A 17,971-nucleotide genomic window follows, 5' to 3' on the forward strand; every position below is an offset into this window, starting at 1 on the left:
ATGTTTGAGGTTAGGTTTTCGTATCTTTAATTTTTTATTGTTAATTTTTTCTTTGTTGCTCTATTTGAGGTTAAATTAACTTTGTATCATTATAATTTGTAATTTCCAGTTGTTCATTTATTTTTATTGGTTGTTCATTTTATGTTTGAAGCTGCTGTCAAACAGCTATTTTATGTTCGAAGCCCGTTGCTGATGACACAACATGCATGATGATGACACATGTGCAACACGCTTGTCCTGTCGTTAGTGGTGACTCTTCCAGTGAATATAGAGTGTAATATTGTCTAATGTGTGTGGTTGCATTGCAGGACCTAGTAAATAAGAAGATAGACGAGCTGTGCCATGCGGGGGACGTGGCGAAAGTGAACAAGTGGGTGGAGGAGGCACTGAGCAAAGGCCAGTGTCAGTCGGCGCCCTATCGGCTCAGTGTGAGCCAGGCCCACGACAAGTACATTCACGTGCAGACCCTATTCAAGCACTACGACAGTGGCCCGGCTGGTGACGAATTCATCATGGCTACACATTCCATCATGCCGTCAGTACCTGCCACATCTCTTTCAAACATTTCTCTACATAGTTTATTTATTCATTTGTCAACTTAATTACAAACAAGACAATTGACCAATATTATATTTATTTTCCAATTATTTATTTAGTTATAACCTTTCCAACTTCAACTTTTGTAGAAAGTGTGTTGATAGGTGTGTTGCAAGGTTATGTTTAAAAGTTTGCATCAAAAGAATGATTTGTGTATAGTTCTTAAAAACTTTCATCCCTAGTTCTGGAAAGTGCTTGGCTGTCAGCTGTCACCTTATAGCTTTTATTAAAAAGTTGTTTGTAAATATTGTAGGTTTCTTGTAGGTTATTAATGTTATGTTTAAATAACTTTTGCGAGTGATCAGTGTTGTGCTTACAACCTTGCAGGTTATGATTCAATGCAAATTGATTCAACTTTGATCAAATCAACTTTTCCCAGCTATTATAGTTTATGTTTGAAGATGATTGTGAAACTTAACTTATCCTAGTAGGCTAATTTGATTCCAGTTATTGTAGTTTATGTTCGATTACGATTGGATGCATGTCATGCCACACTTTTGTTATTCATTAATGTCTCTCTTGAAACTTTGATTACATTTTGTAAGTTATAATTTCAATCGATAACTACTATTTTTGCTGAAAATTTAATGTTTCATCATTATCTAAACAAAACAAATAGACATGGAGTATGACGGCATAGTTATGACTGAAGATCAGTGATTGAAGTTTGTTGTAACACTAAAATATTTTTGGTGATTAAAGTTATGTTGAGAAAAGTTTAATGTTTCAGTGAAACATCTCTCTTGATAAGCTTGATGCTATAGATGATTCAGTCAGAATTGGTATATCCAGTGAAGAGGACGCTGTTGTTGGTTGCCCTGTTTGTTACTGCAATACAGAAAGAAAGAAAAGCAGCGCATATGCACTTTTCTATATTTTCCTTGCACCGATACAATTTTATATATATTCTCTTAGCCTATCTACCTATAATAATGACGAATTTTTATTACTGTAGATGATTCCTACAAGCTACATCAATTCATTTCTGAATCGAAACATGTTATTCTGACTTATAATATCAAGTTTTCTATCGATCAACGATCAAATGTTATCAGTGCACTTATTGTATGGTTTCAGGGACAGCAATGACATGGACATGAGCCATTCGCCACGTTCAATAGGAAGTGGCAGCTCGTCAGTGAGTGCACTGATGAGCAACGGAGGAGGCGTGGTGGGAGCGACGGTGGGCCGAGCTGTGTCGTCATCTGACACCGTCTCCAACTCGTTCCCGTCACTGGACGCGTTCGGGGGTGACGACTCACTCGGCATGGACACGGCACCCAGCTCGACGGGCATCAGTCAATGGGGAGCCTTCGCCACGGCCACCCAGCAGCCGGCCACGCCCCTCGACACCTCAGCCAGCGACAAAGAGGAGGCCACCAGCGACTCACGGCGACTGCGCAAACTGCTGACCAACCGACGCACCTCGTCGGTCGACAGCAACGACGGCTGCCACAAGATACTCAAGAACCTGCTCGACAAGGACGACGAAGAGCAGCCGAGGGCGGCCTCTGGGGGTGGTGGCGGCGGCGGCAACCACATGCTGCTCAAGCTGCTCAACGACAAGAACGACGTGAACGACCTTGACGCCAAGGTCAACCTGCGCACCCAGGAGGAGCTGCTGCAGCTGCTCAAGGACGAGGAGGCAGACGACTCGCTGCACCTGCAGCCGCAGCAGCGCCAGAAGCGGCCCAGTGAGGAGGGCGACGACAGCAGCAGCAGCGGCAGTGGCAAGCGACCCTCGTTGTCCGTCCTCGACACCCTGCCCTCGCCCACCACCCCCACCACCCCTGCCACACCCTCGCACCACCACCCCTTGCACCACCCTGTCTCCTCTTCCAATGGGGGCAGCAACTCCAAGAACAGCAACCTCTGGGAGAAGAACAAGATGCTCGCCTCACTGCTGGCCAAGCAGCCGCCAACACCCACCACCATACCCCACATACCCGCCTCCATCATCTCGGCCACGCCTCAGGACAAGATGCCCAGGATAGTCAAACAGCAAGCGCCTACAGGTCAGTTGAATAGAAAGTCAACGTCCACACTATACATTTCAGTTTTGATATTTAAATTAATGAGTAAATGTTTTATTGGTTATAAATATTTTCAGATTACATGGACCTTGTCAGACAAGCATGAAAATAACAAAATCATTACAACAATTCAATTTATTTACACACACATAGAATTTTGGTACAGATTGAAAACAAAGAATACATGCAAATAACAACAATAATACACATTAAAACAAAATAAAAAGAAAGTGGTGCAAAAAAAGGTGTAGGATTGAAGGGTTTGTCAAACTATGGTTATCCATTTACTAGTAAAACCTTCAATCCTTGAAAAGGTGAAAAAGGTATCAGGAAAGGTAAATAGACGGTAGGTAACAAATCTTAAAAACTTGGTAAAATGTATACTAAATATTAGCATGTAAAGTACAGTATCAGCTTTGTGACACTCAACTTCAATCAACCTCAAATATTCATTTACAGTGTACAAGCACTTAGCAAATAATAGATCTTTCAAATCCCTCTTAAATTGGCTGAGTGGCAGTTGCTTGAAATGGTTGGGAGTATAATTAAACAACTTTACTGACAAAAAAATAAAACACATTTCTCTGGGATTTTGTGTATCGCTGCACTCTTAGTTTATGACTGATTCTCGTATTAATGTGATGAAAGTTACTGTTTGTGTTTTAACTGTCCAAATTACTATGCACATAACATAAAATATATAGAACATAATGATGATGGTACGGTCAATATCCTAACAAAAAGCTGATTACAGTGTGTAATAAATGGCATATTGGAAATTATTCTTGTTGTTTCTTTTTTGGAGAATAAAGATTGATTTGGCTTTCATACTGTTCCCCCGAAGAGTAATATCATACATAAGAAGACTTTGGATGTGAGCAAAATAAACATTCAGTAAAACAGATGAATTGACAGTTGCACTGAGTCTACGTAACATTCACATGCCCTTAGCCTTAGCATTCCACGACAAACATTACACTTTTACCTTCATTGAATTGTATTATAGTTTAGTTCACCATGTTGAATTATAATTCTTCTATTGGAAGTGATATTATCGTTTTCTGTTTTGTTACTCGTCACCGGCACTCAAACTATGGTTTTGCTGTTGTCGCCGAATTAGTATAATTATATTATGATAAAAAATTATATTTCTTATTCTAAATTTTACATTATTTGTAATCTGTATTTAATTTCAAACATATTTTGTAAGGCAATAAATTTGATTTGATGTGAACATTGGTAGGTACAAGTGAAGACCCACAAATTCAATGGAAGGCTCATTTGAGTTTTTTATGAAACTGAAATTGAGTCAGTAGTTCCATTTTTATTAAGAGATAGATTGTTTGCAGCACACCAATATTTTATAACTGTGTTCTTCTTTGCAATTCTAAATTCAGTTCAGGCTTGAGTCACAATAATATTTCAATCCCAAGTAATCTGCAAACAAGTAGCCATCATTGTTTATGCTATTAATATCAATTGGCAGATCTAAAATATTAACGACTATGGGCCCCAGAATTGACCCTTGGGGCACACCACATTCAACTAATCTACCACTGGACAAGACACTATCCTTACAAACAAACTGGTGTCTGTCTCTCGAATAAGACGATATAAGTTGTACAGCATTTTGGGCAGAGCTATAGAAAATAAGTTCTTCTTCCACAGTGTAATGCTAAACAGTATCATAAGATCCAATGTCTATGGAATCACTATTTTCTAAATTATCTATTTTATCATTTACTACATTGATAATAGGGAGAGTATCGATACCTCCATAATATTTAATAATTGAATTCTCTAAACTACAGACTGCTTTACCTCACATTCCAACTTCATGTAACTATGTTTTTCAATGTAAGCAGCACGCTATGAAATAATTGACAATTTACATAAAAGATTTATGATGTATGATGGATGTTGACGTTGATTTTGTTGTGCTTAGCGAACTGGACGGGAGGAGGACTGCAGCAACAAAATGTGATGAGACCAATGCAGCAGCAGCAGCAGCAACAACAACAGCTAGTGGACTCGAGTGGGCGTGGCCGCACAGTGCAGCAACTGCAGCAACAACAGCAGCAACAGCAGCATCTGCAGCGGCAGCATTACGTGCAGCAGCAGCTGCTAGAACAGCAGCAGTCGCAGCAGAGGTTCGACTTTCGAACGTCTGGCCACGATTTCTCTGACTCATCCGATCCCTACCTCTCCGAAATATTGGATGAAGTCATTGAAATCGTCGATGTTGCTGGTCAGTCATTTTTCACACCTACTAGATCCAAGATGAATTAAATCTATAATTGGTCATTAGAACTTATAACTAGATAATTTTTAGCTGTAAAGTAGCTTAAGTAAGACAAATTTTTCTCTCAAATAAGATGAGAAACTCAACTAATCAGTGTGGGTTGTTCATAGCCTTTTTGAAGCTATTAATAATAGTCATAAATTACAAAAGCGATGTGATTTTCCTTTATATGTTCCAGTGAAAGTTCAGTCTGACTGAGTTATATGTCAAATTTGACGTATAGACTCACTCAACTGATTCACATTATTGTCAACTGATAGTACAAAGTAGTGAAGACTTATTTGGGCATAATGTCTGTAGTCTCCCTTGTCTTGTAATAAATAAGTAAATTAATTAATAACTAAATTAAACTGTTATAATAAAACAATTATGAATCTGATTCGTACACATGAATGTGGAGAGTATTTGTCCCTGTGGAGAATATTTTTCTTGGTATTGAATATTTGCTACAGCTTTATATAATTGAAGAGGATTTCTTCCATGTCCTTCATAATAATCATCATCATCTGACTTCCACGGACTGCTTGCTCCGGTCTTTGAAATAGAATTCTAAAACTTAGAAATTAATTTCTTATTTATTCTTAATTTTTCCTTGGTCTTCCAACATCTCTCTTGCCCGCTGGCCTGCAATGGAGAGCTTTCAGAGGAATTCCAGCGGGTTTATTACAGATAGCCTCCTTGTCCTTGTGGAGAATATTATCGTTGAGATGTGTACGAGGTATCACATAGCTAAGGCGTTCAACTGTAGAAATTGATTGTTGAATTGTTGGTGGTGTTTCAGATCCGTCAGTGCTGATGAACGTGCTGGGCCTGGGCACGAGCGGGTCAGACCCGGGTGGCGGAGGCAGCGGAGGCGGTGGCGGAGGCGGCTACCAGCAGACGTCCATCAGCGACCAGACGTCGATCATCCAAGCCATCCAGAACCAACTGATGCAGGAGACGTCGGTGAGTCAGCAGCAGCAGCGACCGCCCCCACCACCACCCCCACAGCAACAGCAGTTCCACCCGCCGCCGCCCCTCTACCAGCCGCCCCGCACGCAGCTGCCCCCGCAGCAGCAGCAGCGATTCCCCCCCAACATGCAGCCCGGCGGCGGCATCAGGCCTGGCGCACCTCACTATGCCATGGCCAACCAGGTAAATTATTGCTCTATCTCTGTATTCAAAACACGTGTCTATAGCAAAGCTAAAGTGATTTATAAAATGTCACCTAAACAATTTACTAAAAGTAATGATATCACGTGTCAAGAGCAAAGATCAAGTGATATAATGGAATGTCATCTCTAAAATGTTCACCAATTTGTACTAATTTTCCTTCCTCTGTACTAAAACTAACCTCATTCAATAACATGGGTCTTAGTTGTCTTAGGCTCATATAAACAGTCTACATTCAACGCAAATCTCCGATTACTTGGAGAGATGGTCGCATTTATTACAATGCTTCTCATTCTGGGTTTTAACTAACATATAAACAGATCGATCTCCGTTTAAACCGAGATTGTGTGTATGGGCGTATGCATGCGTCTGTCATGGAGAAAAGTAATCAGGTTGAAGATTGGGATGGAGCAATCTTTTTGAATAAAATACAATGGATTAATGGATTGGAAATTGGGATAAAATGGATTATGGTGAAGAAAAGTTGGTAAATGTAAGTGGGTGAGAATTGCTGTATGCATCACAGGAGGACTTTTTATCCCTCGGGGAAATTGTCTCCAAATTGTGAACGTTCCCTTCGTGGTCGGGGATAGTAAGAAGATCTGAGTTATGAGATTGATATTAATAATTAATATTCATGAAACATATTTTTATCGAGATTGATTTGCTGAACATATTGTGATAGGTATAAATTTTGAATAAAATTACTAATTATCACTACCATCTGTTTAATTAATTGGAGGTATGCCGATTATCCTATAATTATTTGTGTATTAGTGTATGTGATTATTCTGGAATTATAAATCTTACATAATTTTATAAATGCTGGTTTTAAATAAAAATTCCCCTGAGGAATGAAAAGTACTTTGTTCCTGAATGTAATGCTTCCAGTTTCATTTAATTCTGTAGTTTGATAGCATAATAATAATTAATACTGTGATGGTTAATTTCAGCAACAGCAGTTGTTAATGCAGCAGAAGAGGCAGATTATGCAGCAGCAGCAGAAGCAGCGCCTGTTGCAGCAGCAGCAACAGCAGCAGATGCTGATTCCGTCCAATGCAGCCGCGTCGGGTCCAGACCCCCCCGGCCTCCACAACATCGACCTCATCAACAACCAAGGCCCGCCCAACGTCTCGCTTCAGGTCAGTTATCTCACACACTCTACATCCATTTTATACTAAATATTTGCTAATTTTTACAAAAATATCTGAAAAATGATCTATCCTTCAATTACCGTAGCAAAGCAAAGCACAGTTACCCTGCTAGTAGACTTATAATATTCAGGTTAGCTTGATTATTATAATTTTTATTTGGTTGGAAAGTTACACGATACTGATCGGGGTTTATTGTGTTGCAGAGATCGTCTAGTGTACCTGACTCGCAGCTGTCGCCGAGCGGCTACGGCGCATCGCAGATGTCGCCGGGACAGCGAGGGGGCGCGCCCCAGCAGCAACCCTACTCGCCCCTGGGGCAACAGCAGCAGCCCCCGTACTCGCCGGTGGCCCCCTACCAGCAGCAGCAGCCGCAGCAGCCCTCGCCGCAGCAGCGACTGTCGCCCGCCGCCTTCCAGCCGCAGCAGTCGCCGCGATCGCAGCAACAGCAGTATGCGGCCGGCGGCATCAGTCCCACCTGGTCACAACAGCAACAACAACAACAGCAGCAGCAGCAGCAGCAGAACAATCGGCTGTCGCTGCAACAGCAGCAGAACCCCATGCTCAATGCTCAGCTCACGGTCAGTCACTTTTCTAGTGTAGTGTAGCAGGTTTACAATTGTTAACTATTAAATTCATTTCACATTTCATCATTCTTCTCGAATTATAATGCTCTATATAGAATAGGCCTTGTTAAAAGGCTATTGATAAGATAGAAGACTGAAGATGAGATTAGAACTTGAATGAAATGAAAATGTCCATGTGAAAACATTGGAACTAAAGATATTATAGACTTTGTTGAAGAGTTTGTCAATACTCCACAAGTATACTTCACAATAATATGGAGTAGAATGACTTTGTAGCGTTTGTTGAAGCTTTTGACCTGCTCGATAGACAGATGCTATTTTGATAGATTATTGAGACGAGGCTTTCTAATCCACCTGGTAGAAGTCATTTAGGGCCGGTTTCCGAGCTCGGGATTTAGCTAAGTTCTAGACTTTAAACAGCTGGAGTCAGAAAATTGGCTTTCCGAAACGGGGCGTAGTCGCAGTTTTTATGACAATCTTCATTTTCTCATTTCTATAATTGGAAACGTTTTCCTTGACGAAATTAAACATTCCTAAATAATTAAAAATAGCTGAAACTTCACACTATTTTCTCTTTATTTTATTTTGTATTCAATATCCTAGTTTTTTTTAATTCAATTTAAACGTGACTTTGACTTTGCGCCCCGTTTCGTAAAGCCAATTTTCTGACTCCAGCTGCTCAAAGTCTAGAACTTAGCTAAATCCCGAGCTCGGAAACCGGCCCTAAATGACTTCTACCAGGTGGATTAGAAAGCCTCGTCTCAATAATTTATCAAAATAGCATCTGTCTATCGAGCAGGTCAAAAGCTTCAACAAACGCTACAAAGTCATTCTACTCCATATTGTTAAGTATAATGATGATATTCTCTCTCTAACCGGCACTGAGAGTTTATGACACAGAATAACTATTTTCTTGAACTTTTTTTTGCAGTTTACAAACTAAACTGACATCAATATTGTTTTGAGACAGGGTTGCCTACTTTGACCAACATTGCTAACTGATTCAAATCAAATATCTCTGTAGAAGATGGAAACAGAGATGCATCAAGGAATCAATGAGCAACCGACGTTGCGATCTGATTATTGGGATTTGCTGAAGTCCAAGTGAGGATGATACTGTAGTGAGGATGATCTGCTTAGAGCATTCCAATTGAATCTTCTCAGCGAAAAATATTAAAGTTACGTAATATGTAGCATGACGATATATTTCAGTAAAACAAACTTTTCTAGGACATGCACTGTCAAAATTGTTTTCATTGTATCATAGTTTAATGTGTTTACACAACCTGATGTTGTGTTTTGGTGTTTTAGGGCGGTGCTTACCTAAATAACAATAGACTGCAGTACGTGACGAGTCCGTCGGCGGGAGGCGGCGGTCAAGTGCGTGGGGGCGGTGGTGGCGGGGGCGGACCGACCCAACTACCCCCAGTCAGGTCGCTGACGTCACCCGGGTCGCGGCAGTCGCCGTTCCCGCCCGAGGTGTCGCCGACGACTGCGGCCAGCTACCAGCAGCACCCACAGCAGCAGCAGCAGCAGCAGTTCAGGGTGCAGCGAGCCATCAGCGCGCCCGGACCTCCGCAAGCCACCACTCAGTTACCAGGTCAGCTACTCTCCTCTTCTTCACGCTCTCTCTCACTCTCTACCTTCTAACGCATGACTACTCTTAGTAGTTCTCTCCATCTACTTCTATCTTACGATTGGATGTTTGTTGAAAAATACCTCTGAAGGGCCTGTCAGTTGTTGATTTTGATCATGACTTACTTCTTTCTCTAACCTTTAGCCTTTTTACTGTAGTGAAGCATCGTAAGTACAGCGTCCGTTTGCCCCCTCCCCCTGTAGTTGTATCTTATATAGAATTCCCCCTCCCCACACTTGTGTACTATCTAAAGGTAACCAACCTTTTTTGCCTTGCGTATTGTTAACTATCTCTACTCTGTGCCTGTTGCATTTTGACTTCTACCACCGCAGACTGATGCAGTACAATGTCGAGTACCCCCACCCCCCACCACCCGGCTTATATGGATGTCTTTCCCCTTGTTAGCTGGCTGACTTTTGGCTGACGGCAACCGAAGCTTGCAATCAATCAGACAGGATGAGTGAAACACTAACGGAAAATAACGAGTTTCCCCTTTATATGTACAAATTCAGGCAAGCGTGGGAACACTTTAAGGGTTGAAAATGGGATAGGTTCACTAGAGAGATAGTATTCCAAACTCATGTAATGTCAAAAAGTTATTGAATTAGATAAATTTTCTAAGGACAAAATTCTTTTAATTTCATTTTGGTATGACATGATAAACTATGTAATTTGATTGTAAAATAAATAATTTAATATATTACTTCCATTTACTTGAATTACTTGAAAAAATATAATGAATCCACAGTATTTATTTTTTTCTGGAAGCCAGCTAATGAAGAAACTCAAATTAATGCGCGCTACTTGTACTCCAAAATAGTTAACGATTACTAGTTTTATTGTTGTTTTAGGATCTCAGTCCTACTGAACTCAAAAAATCGAACAAAATCTACTTATAATTAGAAATAAGTATATGTTTAAATTATGTTTGGATTATGCTACTTTTAAGATCTCACAATAATTAAATGCATGCAACATGCAAACAACATTCATATTTTTTTATTCCTTCAGTTACAGATGAATAGGTTAAATGTTACTAGACTGCTCTACAAAAGTTATATGCCTTATAAAATAAAAAATCAATCAGTTACGAGAATTAAGTATTATATAAATAATATTAATTTTATTGTAAGTTTTTAGTGTCATGCATTTATAATGTATCCATGGTTACGGTTTCATTTAGAAGCTAATCATCAACACCACTAATCATTTTCAACGCCGTCGGTGTACTGGTAAAAATATTCGCAGCTAAATTGACTATGACCTGAATCAAGATAGTTAAAAATCTATCAATGATATTAGCTAAATGTAACTTCTCATGAGAAATTGTGTTTCAAAACTAGATATTAATTGATGTTAAGATAATGAAATGGGCTAGACTAGCCTTTCTGAAGATGAACATCATAGTTATAATGTATATTTAATGCACCATAACAGCCTTTCGTTTGTTGTTTGTTGGTGGAAGTTTTTGTAGTTTGAGAGTTGATGACAGCAGAGTGTTGGGGAGCTGATTGCCGGTGTGGCTGCTTGGACGACAAAAGCGTACATCGACAAGCAACTACAACAGAGGATGTATGTGTGTGTGTGTTTTGAGATGATGATACTTTGGTGCAGTTGATAAAGCTAGGGGTTGCGTTGCGACATGTTACAGGGGGCGTCCGCCATTACGGACCAGCAATGAAGGATCACTCCCCGCTCGCCTCACCCTACCACAACCACCACAGCCATCCGCCCCCGCCCCATCACCCCCCTCATCACCACATGATGTACCCCTCCGACTCCCCCTCCCCCTCCCAGCCGCCGCCACAACCTCAGTCCCAGTTCTGTTTCGATCAGGTCGCTTTGCAATATTACGGCACGAGCTGTGACCGGGGTCGTCTTGCCCCCAACACCGGTAAGTCATGTGACCACCACTGAGTCATGTGACCAGGAGCAAAAACACTCCCCCCACCATCCTCACACGTCGCCGAGACACAAATATTAGTCGACTATCATTTCAATAAATGTGTTCTCGATGCCTCGACAAGTGCTCCTCTCTCTCTTGCATGAATTGTGACGATCCTTTTGTACTCCTCATCCAACATGGGAACCTCGTTTATGTTGTGGTTATTTATGTTCGGTTTGTCTCACCTCAACCATCGATCACATCATTCTTTTGTGTTTCTGTTGTTTGCTTTTTGTTACGAGTCTCGGATACTCTGCAACCTTTCAAATTTCCTCATAATCATAATAATCATCATTCCTCACCATTCACCTTTCACAATTAATTCATAGGGAAAATAATCTACAAATCTCACTCAAATCGCTATCACATTCTTATATTACACGCTGTGTTCTTTTGTAAATATTGGGAACTCAATATAATCATTGTTCATAAACTGGAAGACATAATTTGGCATAAATGTTGGCTAGTGTAAATCATTGGACTCGCATCACTCATACTGTTTCTGATCATCACTGATTGTTGCATGCCCTTTGTGTTGAGTGTTTGTCTGTTGGGATGACGTGGCACACACCTGCTGCACCTTCTTTCTCTCAGTTACCAACTTTCAATATATGTTCACCAATGCATGCTTTCTGTTCACTGCCGCAATTCATTCCACCATTCGAAGGAGCGGTTGCATCAGCAATCATGAGATGAGGATTGCCATTTTTTGCAAATTTATTCACATGTTATCTGTTGCGTACAGGTTGTGAAATACACCTTGGACAAAACCAGCTCTCAAACCTAACTCTCAAATTCTCTTTAAAATGTTTAATGTTTAACGGTTATATGTTAACCGTTAACGATTAATTCTGCTGTTTCTCCCTCAATCATTGTTTTTATTTTGTGCTTGTGAAAATGTAATCAATTAGTAATTGAATGGGTCTTATGAATTGTTGAGTTTCATTTCAATTGTACTTTGTCCTTTGATTATTACAAAGTTTCTATCAACATTAGAAGTAATCTCATTTACAGATATTCTTTTAATATTGTAATGCATGTTTTTCTATAGTATATTAAAAATAACTCGTACATCGAAACTTTAGTATCTCGGGATATCAGGTTCCACAAATCTACTTTATAAATAGAAACACTATTCAATTCAATCTGGTACTGCATTATTCTTTGTCGGAAATTTGTTACCATGTTCACAAATTATGAAAAATATTACGGTAGCAAGTACTGTACACCGTTGTTATTCTCTCATCATATGAATATATGTTAATGCATTTATGTCTTCTAGAACTCTAATAGAGTGATACCAGTCTAACTACACGAACATAAAGACAACATAATACCTAATTTCAATATTAAAAGCATTCTTACAAAATCAAAGACTTGAACAATCAACTGATTTAATTAATAAAAACACATCTTCAACATAAATTTACTTTTAAAGGTATTTAATACTCTACTTTGTTATTTGTTATTGTTACACATATTTTTAAAACTATTGTTCTATCTGGACTTGAATTGAGTGCAAATGGTGTAATAGTACGTGAGAAATAATTCTATTATTATTTTTTTTTTTTTGAATTTTTAATTCACTATTCCTTCTAAATAGCACAGCAATAACGTTCGGCTACTGAGTGTTCCTGCTTGCATTCAATAAATGTTATTTCACTGCATACGTTTTTATGTTGTTTTCGTTTTGTGTTATTGCAATGCTGCTATGTGCCATGCTGTGTGTGCTATGTGTTTTATATTCCTTGGGGTTTATGTGTTTTCCTATATCCTTTGTTCAGGAGTGAATTTGCTGTTGGATCACTTTATTATCATATTATTCCTATATAGTTGTAGTATAGATTTCAAAACTATATTATTGTAGTCATAATTTTAGTATTATTTATGTTTCATCGATAATAAGCAGTCAATAATTTAAACTTTTGTACAGTATAAGATCTCAATCAATTAACGCATGCTAATATGTTTGGATTTAGAGTCTATATTAATTCTATTAACGAAGATTTTTTCGAAATAATCAAAATATTAGCTCAATATTTTTTTGTCAATATCTTTCAAGTATTTTTAAAATTTAAGATAAGTCATGAGAATAAAAATTAGGCGTTATGAATAACCCAGTTATTCCCAAGTAATTCCTATTACCAGTTAAAATTTCCAACTGTGAATTTTTCAACTAGTTTATTATCGCAAATTTAATTTTCTTGTCTATCATCTTAAAAAATACAATCTATTTTAATCAATGACGTATCCATATTCGCAGTCTTTTAATATTTTATTTTGCAACATCCTTTTGTGCTTTCTCATTGAATCCTATATCAAGAAAATATCAAATATCTAATAGAATTTCATTCTTAGTTATTCAAACTCTGGATTTTTCATGATTGATTATTTTATTCCTAATGTTTGTATTTGATGTTAAATCCAATCCAAAACTGTGCATTTCTTGAATACGGTAAATCTTGCTTAACCACCTTAAGTCGAGTTAGATCTCGAAATACTTACTTAGTTTTTATACACGAGAGTAATAATTGAATTACACACATTTGTGTGTGATGATATTTCAAACTAATAAGTGATGAGTGATATCGTCAAATCATAAAACTAATTAATTTGTTCTATTTCGTTTCAATTTTCGTCAGCTTTACAAGATATGAGCTCAATATAATATATTACAATTTTTTGAAGATCAGAAATCCTTGATGCATCAATAACTGCGATGTGTCAAATTGTTTGCTTCATTGCCAAAATTCAGTCATTTTTTCAAATCTATCACCATTATTAAACGAATAATTTTTAAATAATATTTTATCACCATACAATAAATTTTATTACCAACTTCATGCAGATATAGTCTCTGATAGAATATTATATTATGTAACTTTTCTAGAACTAGTACCTACAGTAATATTGATTGGTCATTTTTTTTAATGAAACTACTAGTATCAAGAAACATTTGGTAATGGCATGATTGGCCGAAACCAATCGTGTCGTCATCTTTTTTCTAACTACTAGATTAATAGCTTTTTTATTTAGGCCTAATAATAATTTTTTTTAATAGGGCTACTTGGATGTTTAATCTAAAATTAGATTCTATGAAAGAAAACTATCCAGCCGTGTAGAAATGGGAAAAATAATTATAGAACATTCTTAGTACCCTTGCTATATTTTTATGTAAGACAGATTATTTTTATAAATTAAACATTCAAGTATTCCTATTGAAATATTTATATTAGTAAATAAAAATTGATAGATCTAGTCATTGATGTATAAATTTTTAAATATCTGTATGTGTGGTTAGTTTGGAATAGTGTGTAATGAGGCTCATTTTTTATGTAGGAGGTAACAACGGTATGACGGAGTACGTTCGGCAGGAGCTGAGGGCGATGGTTGGCGCAAGAACAGGGGGCTCGGGGGGAGGGGTGCAAGGGGTGCAGCAGCGTCCCCCCTCCGCCCAGCAGCAGTTGGCCCACCTGACACCTGGCCAACAAGTCACCGCAGCTGACCTCGAAGCACTTGGACTCTCCTTTGAACCACCTGGTATGTCTTCACCCGTCACCTACTCCTACTAGCCATACTGCAATGAAACTAACTTATTCTGTTTCATGGGACAAAACTCTTATTAAAGTAGACCGCACGAAATTGGTCCGGTGGAAATTGGAAGAGCTGAGTCCTTCGCCACAGAATAGCTACAGAATGGAAACTTGTAATTAATCGCCTATCCAACCAATGCTTTTTACATGACGCCAATACTAAACACGTCACGTGACCTTGGGAAGTTCCAATCCTGGTCTTCTGATTGGCTCGTGGCAGTGAACGAGATCAATTGATCCGGATCATTAAAGTGATCAGAACCTACCACCAATACTATTACAATGCGGCGCTTCCTAACAAGATGGCGGATTTTAGCGTCAGGGTACTAGCCAAGTTTCCGTACTGTATGTATAGAGGTTGCCAATTCGTCAGGTGTATAGTAAAAATATTACGTTTTATTTGTAATCAGTTGTGGACAACGTTGCATCAACTCTCATCAGACCATTTTCGTGCAGTCTACTCTAATACAGTGCCAAACTACTGAAATATAAGGCCCGTATGCTCAATAGCAGTTTAATTTCATTTCGAGTTGAAATTTTCAGTTGATACAATTTTTAGATCTTTATGATAAATGCGACTATAGCTTAATCCTGGATTAAGTTGAACTTGAGTACGGCTGCAATTGAGCATACTGGCGTAATTAGGTACACCACGTTGAACAAATGATTATTGAAATATTAGAGAATAACTGGCCTATGTGTGCTTCCACCACTTGTGAATAAGTTTGTAGCGATTTTTTAAATGAGTAGATGACAGTGTGGAACAAGTATGGGATGATGTTGGATATCAGATGCCACAGTTTGAAATATCTTCTGTCAATAATTGGACAATTAATTCACACTGTAAAAATAATACATTATGTTATTCTGTGTAATCTACATACAACTCTTTAAAAGTTATGTTTGATTGTTTAGGAAATACTTATGAAATGTTTCAACATTTCAATATATGAAAGTCTACTAGGCATTTACCTGATACTTATGTTGAGTTATTAACATTCACGTTAACCTGTCAACATTTTCAAGATATTGATGGAATATGGAAATCAAGCAATTCAAATTCCATAAGAAATACATATTCCTTTGCAGAAGAAACTCGAGGCATGTACTCATTCAAAATGTATACACTAAAATCTGATATTGTTCCGTCAAGGCCATCCAAGAATATTGTTGAAAATTTTGTTTCACAGTTTTTCAATTTTTTGACTGAAAAGAAATTCACTAGCTTACTTTTAAAATCCTCTTTCGATTCAAACAATCGATCATATCCATCGCAGATTCTATAACAGCCGTAAAACCGTGAGAACGAGACTAAAATTTATTCGAAGTAGGCTACTCATCTTATTTCTTATTGTTTTGAGTTCAAATTATTCTTCAATTATTCTTTTTGGGATCCTATCAGTTTTTCCCAAAATACTTTTCCATCCCTGACAAACGCCAATTATTCCTCAAACTAGTCTCATAATCATCCATAGCCTTCATCTTATTATCTCTATCAAGCTACATTCTCTGCTTATATTTTCATTACTTGATTGTTTTTGAGTTCTAATTAACAGTTTTATTCATTAATTTTTCTCATTTTTTCTTGAAGCATTGTTTTACTTCTTGCTTTTCTCATTCAGTCTGATTTGTTTTATTTGTACTTACTAACTTGATAGTACATTTGAGGATTGAGTACTCCAACTCCAGTCATCCTATTCTATTTTAATTACAAGTACATTACAGTGTATACAAGATTTGTCTGGGTGTATACAATATTGTACTAAATAAATTCATAAAACTGCAACTTATTCTATACTAGGAGCTCTTTCAATACAGATTTGGCCGTGCACTAACGATTCTGTAGGCATATCAAACACGCTTGTGTGCTTGATATGACCATGACCTGTAAGTGTACTTTAACAATAGGATGCTAAAGTTAATCGAAACGACCTGTTTCTAACATAAAATAAGCCAACAAATGAACTGGAAAATTACAAATTATAAGGATAAAAAAATAATTTAACCTGAGAATAGAACAGCTTAGAAATCTAAACAAAAAAGAATCGTAGACACAAAAACCTAACCTCAATTTCAAAAAGGCTGCAGTATCATTTATGGCTGGCGTAAGTAACGAAACGTATTGTCAGAACATGATACTACATCAGAAGAATATTGGTATTGGTTTGGGATAGGAAGGTTTCCTCAGGGAAAATCGGATAAGATCTCTTTTTTAAAACAAAAAATATTATTTACGTATAATTTTCATTTCAGAGTATATTGAATTGTGACATCTGGAACTCAATTAACAATCTGAATTGGACCAAACGAAGTTAATGACATGGGCTAATGGCCTCTATTTCATTTCTGGTAACACTCAATTAAATCTGTCCTATTCGAAATGTAACTTAGTTGGTTAATTTTGTTGGAATATTGCAGAGTTTTTTTAGTTATGGGTTTAATTGTAGTTCAAACGGGTATCATTGTATTTTATAATCCATGTATACTAAAAATGTCACGGTTAAATTTTTGTTTTAGAGATTTTTAATCGATGTTTCTGATAAATGTAGGCTAACTTTTTCACATAATTTATGTTTTATACTATTAGTTACCAATTTAAATCAGTTCCTAACGAGCTACTGTAAAATATTGTTGTATATTTGGTATTAATGGGAAATATATATTTCATCTATGTTACTTTTATAAAATTTTATTTTGTTGCACCTCTTCTCTCAACATTTTCATATTCCTATCTAAAGTGTTCTCAATCTTTTTCTCCGTCCTACTTTGAAAACTGAATTTATCTCGTTTTATCTGCCATTCTAGCTCTATATAATATGCATTATTAGAGAGGTTGTACAAAACTAAACAGTTTTAACGATTTTATTATAAAAGTCAATAGTACATTATAATAACTGATTATGATCATAGTGTTATTGTAATATAGTTTTGATTCTTGATTCTTGAACACCTACTCCTTCAGTATTGAGTATTAT

At 37.5% G+C, this 17,971-nt stretch overlaps 1 protein-coding gene across 14 annotated transcripts in view; it reads left to right on the forward strand.

Moving 5' to 3' along the window:
* The window catches only part of LOC111059730 (nuclear receptor coactivator 2), a 354,078-nt gene that overhangs the window by 324,018 nt on the left and 12,089 nt on the right, over nucleotides 1–17,971 (forward strand). For 9 of the 14 annotated variants that reach the window (XM_039423755.1, XM_039423756.1, XM_039423757.1 and 6 more), the window contains exons 7-15: nucleotides 309–535; nucleotides 1,675–2,612; nucleotides 4,576–4,878; nucleotides 5,714–6,066; nucleotides 7,038–7,226; nucleotides 7,442–7,816; nucleotides 9,134–9,422; nucleotides 11,110–11,352; nucleotides 14,743–14,943. In XM_039423755.1, the coding sequence (XP_039279689.1) occupies nucleotides 309–535; nucleotides 1,675–2,612; nucleotides 4,576–4,878; nucleotides 5,714–6,066; nucleotides 7,038–7,226; nucleotides 7,442–7,816; nucleotides 9,134–9,422; nucleotides 11,110–11,352; nucleotides 14,743–14,943 (3,118 nt within the window). Of the gene's footprint in view, nucleotides 1–308; nucleotides 536–1,674; nucleotides 2,613–4,575; nucleotides 4,879–5,713; nucleotides 6,067–7,037; nucleotides 7,227–7,441; nucleotides 7,817–9,133; nucleotides 9,423–11,109; nucleotides 11,353–14,742; nucleotides 14,944–17,249; nucleotides 17,346–17,971 lie in introns of all 14 variants that reach the window. The other 5 variants (XM_039423759.1, XM_039423760.1, XM_039423761.1 and 2 more) reach the window with 2 other exon arrangements.

Source organism: Nilaparvata lugens, chromosome 3 (genome assembly GCF_014356525.2).
Source record: "Nilaparvata lugens isolate BPH chromosome 3, ASM1435652v1, whole genome shotgun sequence".
Taxonomy (NCBI): Eukaryota; Metazoa; Arthropoda; class Insecta; order Hemiptera; family Delphacidae; genus Nilaparvata; species Nilaparvata lugens.